At 34.6% G+C, this 14,860-nt stretch overlaps 1 protein-coding gene across 3 annotated transcripts; it reads left to right on the forward strand.

Moving 5' to 3' along the window:
• Positions 1–7,476: 7,476 nt before the first annotated feature.
• LOC130809346 (uncharacterized) lies at positions 7,477–14,199 on the forward strand. Of its 3 annotated transcripts, XR_009040798.1 has the most exons (11): positions 7,507–7,903; positions 8,012–8,229; positions 9,374–9,488; positions 9,714–9,803; positions 9,978–10,151; positions 10,247–10,366; positions 10,984–11,094; positions 11,617–11,698; positions 11,786–11,830; positions 13,103–13,179; positions 13,421–14,199. XR_009040798.1 is itself a non-coding variant. In XM_057675076.1 (10 exons), exons 1-10 carry the CDS (start codon positions 7,748–7,750, stop codon positions 13,432–13,434), a joined length of 1,125 nt encoding a protein of 374 aa, XP_057531059.1. In that variant the 5' UTR covers positions 7,507–7,747; the 3' UTR covers positions 13,435–14,199. The 3 variants fall into 3 exon arrangements, 2 of the variants coding, with proteins under 2 accessions (XP_057531058.1, XP_057531059.1); XM_057675076.1 differs by lacking the exon at positions 13,103–13,179; XM_057675075.1 differs by having other exon boundaries at positions 7,477–7,903; positions 11,786–14,199.
• Positions 14,200–14,860: the final 661 nt, after the last annotated feature.

Raw genomic sequence — 14,860 nt, forward strand, 5'->3', positions numbered from 1 at the left:
GATCTATTGCTTTTCATCAAGTTTTTTTTTTTTTTTTTGGCCGATGGTAACTAAACATACGTCCAATTCGAATGACTTTTCATTATTCCATAAAACTCTAAGATATATAAAAAAAGTCACCAACTAAAAATGTTTCACTTTCTTCAAATATGGTAATATTATTATTTTCCCGCAAAAATAGGTTATTTGAGTGTGGTAAAAGAATAAGGTGAGCGATCAAGATTGACGAAAGAGGGAGGGAGTAAAGGAAAGACAAATGTTCTTTTCAAATATTTCCTTCGTTTTGTTTTACCGTGCTATTCACATACCAATATTTTACTCAAGATACCAAAATGTGTTGATCGGTGTGAATACTAATAGATCGGATTTGAATCGGAATATACATGTTCTAACTTTACTTCGAGTAAAAGTCGGACTTTTTCACCTTCATTTCTGATTCAGACTCAGATTTTATGTCCTTTAACTTTTATTATTCTCGAAATTCCGACGAAGATGGATTATAGCATTTTTAAAAAATATTTTTTAATATAACTTGTAAATTAATATCAACGACGACTTTCAAATAAGTACCTATTTAAAACATTTCAAAAAAATAGCTATTTGCAAATTTTACTTAATAATAAAAATATTTATAGCTTTTGTAAATGATTATTATAACGCATTGTGCATAGATTTGTATATTCAGAATTTTGGATTTTCAAACAGTTATTGAGTACCATGTTTTGGATTAGGTCAATTTTGAGTGTTGTGTGTACTTATTACTTAAATATCTTGTCAGTCTGATTATACATAATAGAATATCTAAATAGTCGTCAATCCAAACTTTATTCAAAGACTCGGAGTCAAAGTTGGATATCGGGTCAAGTTGGAGTCGTCAGATTCTTGAGATCCACCTCTGATTCGATTTCGACTCAAAGTCACATTTTTTTCCTCAAATTCGAATCAATTTTTTTTCTCAGCTTGAGGTGGATTAGGATTGAATTCGGATGAAACTGTCATCCCCAGAATACCTCTTCCCACACTCATAAGTCATCGTACCCAACTAATATTCTTATCTTTATATTTGCTCGATCACTTGGGTATAAATTCAAATTCATCACCGATCACTGTCAGTATATCCATTACATTTATACCCATCCGATATGATGCCTTTTAGTATAACGCGTTAGGCAAATGCAGTTATTTTTATGCAAAAAGATGTCTAAAAATGAAAAGACTTATAAAGAAAACAAAATTGTAAAATTTCTATTTAAAAAAAAGAAAAAAGAAATAAGAATAGAAAGAGTTTACAAAAATGTGCATCATATACTAAGTAACCCGCAACAATTTGTTAACGGGTTGCTATCAAGAATACTCCTCAGCCCTAACTACCTACTTTACTCGTACAGTCGTACAGGATGGGCTTATTGCTCTACTTTTAGTTATACTTAACAGATATACTCTTTCTGTTAATTGATTAATGCACTGTGAGGACATTCTGTGTCCCTATCCTAAACACAACTTCTTCATACTCCTAGCTTTTATAAAATGAAGTAAGTTATTTTATTATATTTTTATCATAAGGATTTAGCCACTTATTTAGTATTTTCCGTTTATTTTTAACATCTACACTTTTTTCTTTTATATGAGAGTTTTTTTTAGAGAAATGTAGTTATTTAAAAGAAACGGAGGTTGTAGATCGATAGCAATCTCAATGAATTGCCTAGTCTATACAAACATGTAAATTTAAAATATACAAAGAGGAGTTTCTATCATATTTTTGCATAAAGAGTTGGTAAATGACTTTTATTAGACTTATGATTGATTTTTAACTTTTGGATTTTTAGTTATTTAATCAACCAAAAAATGTTTGGCAATTAATTTTTAAGTCAAATCAAAAAGCCATTAGAAATAGTTTTTCAATGGCTTTTAGCATTTTGTTCATTTTTGTTAATAAACAGCTAAAAACTCATGATCATTATCATCATCCAACCCAGTATGTCCCGCTTATTGGGAAAAAACTATGGACAGGGTTTGGGGAGGGAAGGAGGCCGGCAACTCATAGCCATAAAGGAGAGCGCGGCCAAAGGAGTCCCTCGGCTCGAGAAAAATACTGAGACGTAGCTAGATGGAAAAAAGACCTATAAAAGAAAATAAGTAGACCCACCTACAAAAAAGAAGACAAAAAAAACTAATAAAAAAAACGAGAGGACTAGGATGACAAGAACCTATGAGGACATCAGTAATCTAAAACCAGGATATGACGCCTCCAACTACCCCTATCCCTAATCAAGCCCTCGGAGAGGTTTAGCTCCCGCAAGTCAATTTTTATCTGCTCATCCGAAGTTCTCCTGGGTCTTCCTCGACTCCTCTTACCCTCTACTATAATACTTTCTACTCTCCTCACAAGGGCAGCAAGAGTCTTTCTCTGCACGTGTCCAAACCATCTCAATCTATTTTCACGCATTTTTTCAGAAATAGGGGCTACTCCTAGTTTGTGTCTAAACTCTTGGTTCATAATTCGATCCATCAATGTGTGCTCACACATCCACCTCAACATATGCATTTTTGTAACTTCCATCTTATGTTCAAAAAACTTCTTAACAGGCCAACATTCGGTCTCATATAGCAGAGTAGGTCTGATAGCCATCCGGTAGAATTTTCGCTTGAAAATTTCCTATCACATAGCACCACGGTGGCTGCACGCCACTTGATCCAACCCACTTGTATGCGATGGTTTACATCTCCGTCAATCTCTCCATCCCTTTGAATGATTGATCCCAAATACTTGTACTTGGTCGTACATTTAACAATTGCTTCTCTGATGGCCACCTCTGGTTCCCCTACCGTTGTTGTCCCACTAAAGTCACATCGCAGATACTCAGTTTTCGTACGACTAATGCGCAACCCTTTACCTTCTAAAGCTTCCCTCCACTCATCTAATTTATTACTAACCTCCTCTCTAGTTTCAGCTACCAGCACTATGTCGTCCGCGAAAAGCATGCACCACGGTACTGTCTCCCAAATAGATTGAGATATCTCTTCCATAATGACAGTAAAAATGAACGGGCTTAGAGCCGATCCCTGATGCAGCCCAACTTCAACCGGCAAGGCTCTGTTATCCCCACCGGTGTTTGAATGTTAGTCGACACTCTGTCGTATATATCCCGTAGAGCCTCAATGTACACTGAAGAAATACCTCTAGCCTTGAGGCTATCCCAGGTGACGCCTCGTGGTATGCTATCATACGCTTTCTCCAAGTCAATGAACACCATATGTAAATCCTTCTTTCGCTCCCTATATTCCTCTATCAGTCTCCTCAAAACATGAATTGCCTCAATTGTTAACCTTCCTGGCATAAAATCGAATTGGTTCTCTCTAATCACCGTTTTCTGTCTAATTCTCCTCTCTGCACTCTTTCCCACAATTTCATTATGTGGCTTAAGAGTTTGATACCTCTATAGTTTCCACATACTTGCGCATCACCTTTGTTTTTAAACAGAGGTATTAGTATGTTGTTCCTCCATTCTTCTAGCATCCTATGTGTCTTCAAAATCGTATTAAAGAGATTAGTCAGCCAACGAATGCCCTCTTCTCCTAAACCCCTCCACACCTCAATCGGGATGTTATATGGCCCGACTGCCTTTGTTCTCCCCATCTTTTTGAGAGCGTCTCCTACTTCTCTTGTGGTAATAACACTCGCTGACCCATCTTCTAGTGGTCTTTCATATCAGTTAATTTATCAGCCAATTCTTCCAATTGATCAAACAAACCAACAACTTCAACTAACAATTACATTAATACAAAATAAATTATAATGAGAAATGTGGTGATTAAGGTGACTTAATGTCCTTAATCATGGATTAATATGTTGTGTTTTAAGAAGGGGCAAAATGGTACTTTCAGACATATTATATAAGGCTTTAAAAGAAGAAGTCTCATTTGGAGATAGAAGAGAAAGCCGAGTCGGCTTTCCCCCTGGCCAAAGGGAAGCCAACTCGGTTTTATGTGCTGAAACATGTTTCTTGTTCTGTTTTCAGTTTTCTTGTTTTGTCTTAGGATCTTTTGTAAGTGTTAGTCCCTATAAACTCTCTACTCTCTATTCTCTTCTTCCTCGATTGTAATCATCATCAATTGTATATCTCCATTGAAGAACTTGTTAAAGGAGCAATAAGACATTTAGACTAGAACAGTGGACGTAGCCCAATTAGGGGTGAACCACGTAAGTCTTGGTGTGGTTTTGATTGTGTTTTAATTGGTTGTTAATTGTTGTTCTTGGGTTGCACATATTCATATTCTGTTTTGGGTGTTTGTGTAAGGTGTGTTTTTGAGATCAAACCTTTAATCTTTCGGCATATAGTGAGTAATTAGATCAAGAAAGTTGAAGGTAACTCCTATTGTAAGTCCATGTATACCTTAACATATGCTTTAACTAATATTTGAAGTTAACTCCTCTAGTAACTCCATTTATGCATGGCGAGAAAGTTAAATAAATTATGATGTCGAATACTTCAATGCGAAATAAGAAGGATGACGGAACAGCAAAATAAAATAGGCTAGATAGATTAAATTTTATTGAACTTCATGTGGATCGAAGTTCTATGATTGAAACTTTTAGCAAGAACGAAATTTAGAACAAGGCGAAATGTAAAATGCTTGTTTTGAGAACTAGTAATAATGGACTCTTTTTGGACTAAACGGTAGGCTAAGGAGAACAAAAAGGTTGGGTGAAAATCGATCCCAAGACATTATACGAAAAATATGATATTTATTTCAACTGAGATAAGACTTAATCTTACTAATCATAAACTCTTAACTAATTTTCTAACTGACTTTTAGCTTAAAATTAAATTTGGGTTTGGTTTTCGTGACTATTCTGAAGATGTTATTGTAATGAGTTTGTTTTTAGTAACTAAAATTTAGGTGAATCGTAGCATACTTGAGTTATCAAATAAAATTTGGGCGAACTATAGCATATTTGAGTTATTAAGTTGAATTTTTTGAATCATATTTATTTGTAGCATATTAAGAAAATTGATTGTTCAAAAAAATGTCATAATCTTACTCTGCAAAGGTCTGAGAATCCAAGTCGAAAGACATCAATCCGAGTTCAAGTCTGAGGTGAAGGTGAAAAAAAGTTTTGACTTTTATTCGGAGCAAAGTCAGAGTATGCATAATCCGATTCGAATCCGACCCATTGATTTTCCTAGCTTTAGTTAGTAATAACAAACAAAATGTGACTATAGGTTCATATAAGAAAATACTTATTTTAAGAAATAGTTTTTAGAAAAAACTTTTTCCTTTTTTCTACAAGCTTATATTTATTTCCAAAGTTGAATATAAGAAGGTTGATTTGGGTTGGGCAAAGTAAATCGACACTCAACTCAAGCTTATATTTATATTTATTCTTGAACTCAAACTCAAGTCAAGGTAAACTAAGCTATAGTCTATAAGCGAAATATATCGCCTTAAACAAAGCTTCTCAAATAATAATGTTGATATTTTGACACTTTGAAAATAAAATCAAACTAATAACGATTAGTTCGGTTATTGGTACTAAATGGTGGTGATGAAAATTATTTGTAATTTAAATTTTAAAAAAATGTATCATGGGTGGGTAATGAAACTTTGATCATAAGCATGTGTTTTTTTTCTCAATGTTCCACCACAGGACAACCACTTAATATCACATCTCTAAATAGTAATGCATTAAAGTGAACTTTGTAAAGAAAATAAGATGTATAATTGAAAGGTTTCTAATCTGAAGGAAGATGATGAGGTAAGAAAAGATTTGATAAGACGACGAGAAAAGGTATACCCCTTCATGTTGATGAAGTTAATCCAGGGCCATTCTAGGCATTTATGAGCTCTATGCAAATTGAAAAAATAAGCCCTTGGTCTCTTTTTGTGAGTGGTCGATTATGAACTTTAATGTGTGTTTGAAAAAATAACAAAGACGGACCTTATATATCAAAAATATCATTATAAATGTGGACGTGTCATATGCTTTTCAATTAATAAAAGAACTAATCATTACAACTTTTTAAGTGTCTACTTATTTAATTAGAATTTTCAGAAATTAGAATCCTTTCTAATTATAAACCATAGACAAATACTTATTTTGTCTAGGGTTAAAAATGACACTAAATTAATCAATAATTTACTGATGCGTGAATGAGTTGGAACTATGCCAACTCCATGGCAAAACCACAAATTTTGCATGCTTGAATCGGAACCATCAAAGTATGTCATTAGATTTGCTCGGGTAGCGGAATGCAATTGCCTAGGTATTTGCATGCATTGCATCAATCTAATAGAAGCACACTTGTGCATTGGCAAATCATCCAAACATTTAGTACATCTCCCGGATCATGTCATATATGAAAATTTGAAATGATTAAGACAAATTATCAACAAAATGAACCAAATAAGATAAGTTTCAACTTATTTTCAAAAGTAAGCGTGAAATTTTCAAATTTGTAGTTTAGGACTGTTCGCAGTTCAAAAAAAACACAATAGTTGTTCGCATTTACTAACTGCAAACAACTTTGACTTTTTTTTGACCTGTTCGCAGTTAGCAACTGCGAACAACTAGCTCCACAAATGCGCATAGTAGCTTCCACTGTGAACAGGTCAAAAAAAGTTAAAGTTGCTCGCAGTTAGTAACTGCGAACAACTATTGTGTTTTTTTGACCTGTTCGCAGTTATTAACTGCGAACAACCCCAAACCACAGGTTTGAGAATTTCACGCTTACCTTTGAAAATAAGTTGAAACTTATCTTATTTGGTTCATTTTGTTATAATTTATCTTAATCATTTCAAATTTTCTAACATATATGCTAGTTCTATTTCTAGAACTCGATTCATGGGCCTTGGGCCTTGGGCCTTGTGACACGAAAACAATACTATCATTCCACCAAAAAATAGATAAAAGTCTCATTTGAGATCAAAAGTGTAGAGATGCATAAAATAATACACTAATTCTTAAATGAGACGGTTTTACTGAGAGATCAAATCTATTGAACTGATCCAATATACACTTTTTGTCTTAAAGTCATCACTTAAAATTTTTAAATAATCACTTTTTATAGTCTTAGAGTGATTACTTAACCTTAACACGATGACTTACGATCTAAAGGTAATCAATTAAATAAATGGGCTAATTATATGGGCCCATCTCATAGTGAGACGGTCTCATACAAGATGAGCTGTAATCATTAGGAGATGTGGATCATTCAGGGTACTCTACAGAGAGGGCATAAATCTCGATTAAAACATACTCCCTCAGTCCCATTGAATTTACATTATTCTCCATTTTGGTCCGTCCCACTTAATTTGCATTATTTCTAATTTTGTATAATAACCCACCACTTTCTTTTAATCTCATCTATACATTTTCATCAACACAATTCATTATCATTCTTCATTTATTATCACTCTTTTAAAATTTATCATCTTATCTTTTTCTTTGATGTAAATCAAAGAGCACGAATGAGTATACAAATTTAAAAACGAAAAATTCAAGTTTTCATCTCTCGCTCCTACTAACTTGTTCCCAAAAATAATGATAAGTGGGTGAGAATTGTTTTTGGTCCAAAGTCCCAACAATATTTTGGGCGAAAAGATTCTAAGCTTACTTGATAGCCGAAAAATAAATGTCAATGAAGTTCTGATTTCTAAACAAGAACAGACGTGGAAAGAAAAGAAACTACTCCACATTTAATTGTGAAGTCGACCCTATCTTTGAGATCGAGTGACATCGAGAAAAATGGACGACGATGAAAACCCCCCACTAGCCATTGAAATCGATGAACTACAATCTCCAACTTCATCAAGTAATCCCGTTATTGAATTACAAAACGACGACGTCTCCGTAGTCGGCGTCACCGTTATTACCGGATACTTAGGCGCCGGAAAATCAACTGTAAGCAAGCCACTACAAAAATCCTCTACTTTCATTTTCTCTTCGAATTTAATTTTTGTAAATATTAAAGTTTATGCGGTAATTGTAAAAAAATGTGATGAAATGCAGCTGGTGAATTATATATTGAATTCACAACATGGGAAGAGGATAGCAGTGATATTGAATGAATTTGGGGAAGAAATAGGAGTTGAAAGAGCAATGATTAACGAAGGAGATGAAGGTGCTCTTGTTGAAGAATGGGTAGAGCTTGCAAATGGTTGTATTTGTTGTACTGTTAAACATAGTCTTGTTCAAGCTTTGGAGCAGCTTGTTCAAAGAAAAGAAAGGTCTTCTTCTGTTATAATTTACAAAAATTGCATTTGCTAATTTGTTACTGTTTAAAATTTTTATATTAATATTAAGTATCACTTTTTCCCTCTGATTAGTCGACCCTATATTGTTAGGATTAAAGTTTTGGGACTTGTTGTGATATGTTTAAATTCTCTAATAGGTTTTGCTTTGATCATTGTTCCTGTGGGTTGTGTCTCCTTGTCTAAATTCCGTTATAAGTTCCATTTGATGTGTGCACGCAAGGGAGATTCTGGGCATGTTGGAGCGTATAGGCCCCCAAAAAAAGGGCTTCGATATGAAACAACATGTCTTTTACACTATGTTTAGATACGAAGAATTGGAGGCAAAGGAAGAGGAGGGAATGTTAGATAACAAGTGGACAAGGGAGGGAAACGGAGGGAAGAAAATTGGAAGAAGGAGCTTCTCACATTTTACACAAAACAAATCCTTGCAATATTGGAAAGATGTGAAATGAAAACACACCAATTTTCCTTCCGCTCCCTCTCCCTTCTTTCCCCTCCCCTCCCTCTCCCTTCTTTCCCCTCCCCATCCGCTCCATCCAAAATAGTTACCCAAACATAGTGTTCAACAATGTTTGCTCCACCCTGGTGCAGGTAAAAACTATCTCGACTAGAGAATGTTTTTCATGAAAACATCGGAAGAATGTCAAGTTGTAGTCTCATATGGAATAATTTGAAGCAACAAAAATGCCAAAGCCATACTCAGAAAAGATGGGAGGGACAATATAAAGTTATAAACTATGAGTTTATCTCATGTGCTTATCCTTAAAACTATCTTCTTGACTTCTTCCACTCACTTTTGTCAAATGCTATGCTTTCGTGCGCAATATCGATTAGAAAAAGGAATGAAAATCGATATTCTATTACCAACATAATGGTGTGTTAAGGATAGAATTGGCATCCTTTCTTTTTTCAGCTTAGTAAAATCACTGTTGTCGATTTGCCTTGCTAATAATGTTAGCTTTTCGTTCTCTTGTATGTCAGTATCCATAATAGATGGTAGGAAGTCGTTATCATAACTTTGCTCAATTGTATTTGATCCTGTGAGCATTTTTGTTGAATACAATAGCTGATAGCATGTATGTAGTTGTTGTATCTTAATCTCTTTTACTTTTGGTAGGCTTGATCACATATTACTGGAGACCACAGGATTGGCTAACCCTGCTCCTCTTGCATCTGTCCTATGGTTGGATGATCAGCTGGAGTCTTCTGTCAGGCTTGATTCGATCATTACTGTAAGGATGAAGTTTGTGATATTTGTAGCTTAGAGTTCTGTTTCTGCTCTTGCTCCAAATATGGAAAGAGTTAAAAACTTTGTTTTGATTGTTAGAGATTACAACCCCACATTAGATAAACCATTTGATCGTTGTTTTTACAATATTTTCCATTACTGTGTTCTGGATGACCTATGTGTACAAATATTTTGCACTTTAAGCGTCTACTATCTTTTCCTGGCTTAGGTTGTTGATGCCAAAAATCTTCCTCACCAGCTGATGCAACGTGCCAATTCTTCTTCTTTCCCCGAAGCTTACCATCAAATAGCCTTTGCGGTAATTGCTTCTGAGTTAATTTCTCTACATTTGAGGTTGGGGGATTCCATGATAGTCTTGTTAATTACTTTTGGACTGCTTTGTGGAATGAAAACACAAATTCACTTGTTTTATGATAATTTTGATTTTGAACTAAGATTGATATCTGCTATGATTTGCCTTATTTGAATTCAGGATGTTGTTATACTTAATAAGGTTGATCTGATATCTCAAGAACATCCTGAAGGTACACTGGAAAGCTTGGAGAAAGAGATACATAAGATTAATTCTCTTGCCAATATCATTCATTCAGTTCGTTGTCAAGTTGACTTGTCTAAGATATTGGATTGCCATGCTTATGATGCTACAGTTAGTTACATGTGTCTGCTTTCACTTGCTCAATAGATCCATGCGGTTTCAAATTCATGGGATAGATTTGTGATGTTTCTAGCTTTCTATTACAGCATGCTACTCATTTGAAAGCTCTATTAGAAGAAAATAAATCTTTATCAAAGGGAGATCTTCATGATGCTAGTATCAGGACACTATGCATTAGTGAAACTCAACCGGTTTCTCTTAACAAGGTACCTTTTCTACCTGTGAGTTTTGATTTGACTGCCGTATGCTATTTTCTCTATACTGAGGTCTGTAGAAAAAGGTTGATTTAGAAAGGAAAAAATTGGTCGTGCAACTAGAAATTGATGAGAATGGATATTGAGAGTGATTTTTATCAGCTGCAATTTTAATTTTGAAATGTATGCTACTAGTTCCTTTAGGACCTATTTTCTTAAAATTATTTAATTTTATTGAATCAGATAACATTGATTAGAAATGTTCATGTCAGATTAGAACATTTAGACCACACCCGATGAGACCATAAGCAATTTGCTACTCGTAATATTTATAAATATTAGCAGATGAGAACAGACCTTATCTAATGCTCAGCATGTGTATTGATTCTCTTTTATACTATGTTTGGATGGAAAGGAAGGGGAGGGAAGGGAATTGGAGCGGAGAACTCCTTCATATTATGTACAGGACAAATTATTCTAACATTCTAAAGATTTGGAAGGAAAATACACAAATTTTCTCCCCCTTCCTTTCCTTCCTAAAAAGTTATCCAAACATAGTGTTAAGGCGTTATTATTGGTTTAACTAGATTAGATTTTGGCCCAACCTCTATCTACATTTTTGCTTCAAGGTTCGCATATGGCTCGAGGAAATTCTTTGGGACAAGAAGGATGGTATGGATGTCTATCGCTGTAAAGGAGTTTTAAACATTGTGGATTCTGATGAACTTCATACTCTACAGGTATAATCTCTCACAAATGAGTTATTTTGGGGGTGTTCTATCCAACTTATTTCAGAAACTTATTACTTATTCTTGTTCGAATCAAAATAGGAGTCCAAATCAGATAGATCAAACTAGCACTTACTACTATTAATTACCATAACGACTAAAATATACCATACCAGATGAAAAAGACTCAAACCAGATTAGTCCAAACTTTAATAAATTCATATCAGAAAACCGTACGTTAAACCAAGAGAGCAGGCCTTTTTTAAAGACTTTTGCATCCTCCCAAGACTCCTAAGTCATAACAAACTTCTAATGTTGCTCTTATAAAGTATATGGATCATGTATCCCATATCCACACTTACAACAGAGCTGTTGATTTGTAATGTTTCACTTATGCTAATTGCCAAGTTCAATAATAGTTCCAATACAAGTATCTGGATCTCCTTCCCAAGTCACAACTCCACTTTTCTCTGGATACATCTAATTTCTATTGTCTGACACGGTCATTGAAATGTGCTTCTGAATCCTGTGCAGGCTGTGCGAGAAATATATGATATTGTGCCTTCTCGTGCTTGGAAAAATGAAGAAAGTCGAATGAACAGAATAGTATTTATAGGTGATGCTTTATGGAAACCTTTCTTATACTTCTGCAAGATATTTACATTATTATAACCTCAGCTTACTTTTTTTCATTTATGTTCAGGTCAATGCTTAGACGAGGACATTCTGGCTGATTCTCTTAGTGCTTGTAAGGCAACCAGCTAATAAATATTTGTGTTTCTACTGTTGCACCATTGAGGATGTGAGCTTCTACTGATGACTCAAATGAGCAAGTCTGATAACATGCTTCATCTATTTGTTTGGCCCATATTCTTGGAGTTTTTTGCATTCAGTTATATTAGTGTAGACTCAGAGTGTAGCTTCTTGCAAGAAAATAGTCACATTTTCAATTTGCAGAAGAATACATCTATATCAAGTTTGTTCCTTTTGTCTTACAATTTATCTTCTTCTACATTAGTGATGGATTTGTGATCCAGTTGAATGTTGACCATGATTGTCTGGATTTCTTCAATTTTGGAATTGAACTATTTGCTCTTATGATAGGTGGTTTTATTCAAAATAAATTTATCAAAAACCATGTATCATTGATGTATAACAAATCACAAAAGAGAAAGCTAATGCTTCCATTTTTCATTATTATTATGAAATTCTACATGATAACCCTGTACTATAAACTTTTCTACGAGATAGACAAAGTTTTTTCAATTCATATGCTAACCAATGTACTGTCATGACCTATTTTGACTTGGGACTTTAGTTGGCTGTCTATTTTATTTCAATTTCTTTTATATCTGCGTCTTCTTTCCCATTCAAACCCTCACCTCCATAATCTACAAGCTGTCGTCCACTCTTGTGGTTCAGACAATCCCAAACTTTGATCACTGGATTTGCGACAACATCTTTAGAGAAGAATTTTCTTCAGCCAGGCATAGCATACTTGAGGTTCGTTAGTTTCTAAATGATATTTGGAAGATTTTATCTCTAGCTTTTTGTGAGCAAAGTTCATGGTTTCAATTTTCATGTCATAGCTGATTTGAGGTTTAATTCTTGTTGGTTTAAATCTTTTTTGTCATCAACTTTTTTATTATTATCTTTTCAAGTTAGTCATGATTATGCAAGGCCAAAGTTACATTGTAGAATTCCGAAAAAAGCTACTAGGATGCATTTACTAAATAACTTTATCAAGATTGAGATTACGAGTTCAGAATGTTTATACTTCTCTTAATTGATGGATGAACAATCAAAATAGAGGGCTTTCTGGGTTGACTATTGAGTTGAAGAAGACTAACAAATGGCGTTGAATATTGCATTTCTACTTTTTGAAATTTTCAAGTTGCAGTGGTTTCTTGTTTTTAATGACTGAAAAGAATGGAGAAAACTTAAATGATGGTTCCCTTAACTAAAATATCAATCTAATTCCTAACTGAAATCGTTCCTTGTTGTAATGTGGATTGTGCAGAGGCGTCTTTCAATCAAATTTATTTCTGATGAAGCTATAATTTAGTCTTCTGTTAGCTTTCAATATTTGAGCTTATGGTAAGCATTTCATTGTCACCATGCCCTCTCTTTGACCTTAAATGAGTACTGTAATAGGATGAAGTAATTAAGATGTTTCTTAGAATTTCTTGATTATTTGCAGGCTGTATTTAATTAGTAATGTATATCTCAGCTCTTTTTGCAGTTGGATAGATATTTGCTGCAGCTGATTTTTTTGTTTTCCAGCAGCATGCCTTTTATTTCTTTGTATCTAATGGCTTTAATTATGCATCTATTTCAGCTCTTAAATGCTGAAGGGAAGAAGGGTTTTTGTCAAGGGAGAAATACATTGCCTGCTCACTATGCTTTTGGTCTTCACAAATATGACACAATTATAAAGCATAGGATTCTTATGTGCACAAGAACCTCCTCTTAAAAAGCTACAAAAGAAATTTACTGCCTGTGTTCGTGAGACAGAAAAAATCTCAGATGATACGAAGATTGTGAGAAACTTGGAAAGGCCATTCTACAAGAGCTTAATACTTTTTAAAACCCGCTATGGATAAGCAGAGCAGTAATTATGCAAAATTTGACGTAGTAGAACTATGAGTTGAAAGAGCCAGATTATTCAGGTTCAAGCAGTAATAAAAGTCCTACAGAAAGAGCTTAAAGCCTGCTAGATTGAGGGAATGCACAAGGAAGAGTACAAAACAATACGGGAGCAATAGCATTACAGCCTCCTAGATCGGAAACGAAATAAAAAATTGCAGAACTTGATCAAGAAAATTGCGGCTTTGGAAGCAGAAGATGCGGCGAGCTCAAGACTGCTGGAATTTCACAAGAAACAGTTAACCCTGCTATTACATGTGGTATCTCCTGAGTCCTGACTTCCATCTTGCTGCTCCTTTTTACATTTTTTCCAGTAGTTGTGCCATGTAAGTTTATCGTGTTCGGTTATTTCGCAGTACAATCAGACTATTTATTGACTCATTATTTGTGTAGTTTGATGAATTGTGGGTGGCTGTAGAGGATGAGCAGAATAGTCTGGTTAAAGAAATGGAAAATATTTCTGAACAGAAAGTTGGTACATTTGAGCAATGTTGCAGAAGCTATGGTACATTTTTGTTCAACAAACTAAAGATCCCTTATTTTGAGATATAGAAATTTGGCTTTAGATATAATACTAGAAATAGACTAGGCAGTTTACTGTTTAGTAATTGCTGGTCTTTCTTCCTAAATCCCCCTTTTCCTTTCTTATGAGTCAGCTAAATAGACTAGAAATAGTGGGGATTTCTATTCTATTCCTTGTTATCAGCCACATAAACAGAAATGTTAATTACTTTCTTTTCTCTCCCTTTGGCTTCCATACTTATCATTTTTGGCCGTCTTAGAAACCTCGATAAGTTGTTGGATACTCGAGACTGACCCGTTTCATCATCCCTTCTAAGAGGAGGAGATGACCCTTGTATGTGTGATGAGAAAGAGGAAGAAGATGACATATGGGACGATGACAAGGACCACCGAACCAGCTTCTCTAGGTAAAATGTATAGTCCTTGCTACATTCGGGATCCAACTCCAACGTCAACTTCAGCTTGGGCTTATCCACCGTCTTTTTTTGTCTCCATTTACTCCTTAACCAAGAAAAGAAAGTGTTCACAGAAGAGTAAGTGCTGTTCTTGGTATCAGAAGAGAGACTCATTGAATGAAGCCATTGAGTTTGGAGCTCTTTTGATGGCTTTG

The sequence above is a fragment of the Amaranthus tricolor genome, chromosome 3 (assembly GCF_026212465.1).
Source record: "Amaranthus tricolor cultivar Red isolate AtriRed21 chromosome 3, ASM2621246v1, whole genome shotgun sequence".
In the NCBI taxonomy this organism is placed as follows: domain Eukaryota; kingdom Viridiplantae; phylum Streptophyta; class Magnoliopsida; order Caryophyllales; family Amaranthaceae; genus Amaranthus; species Amaranthus tricolor.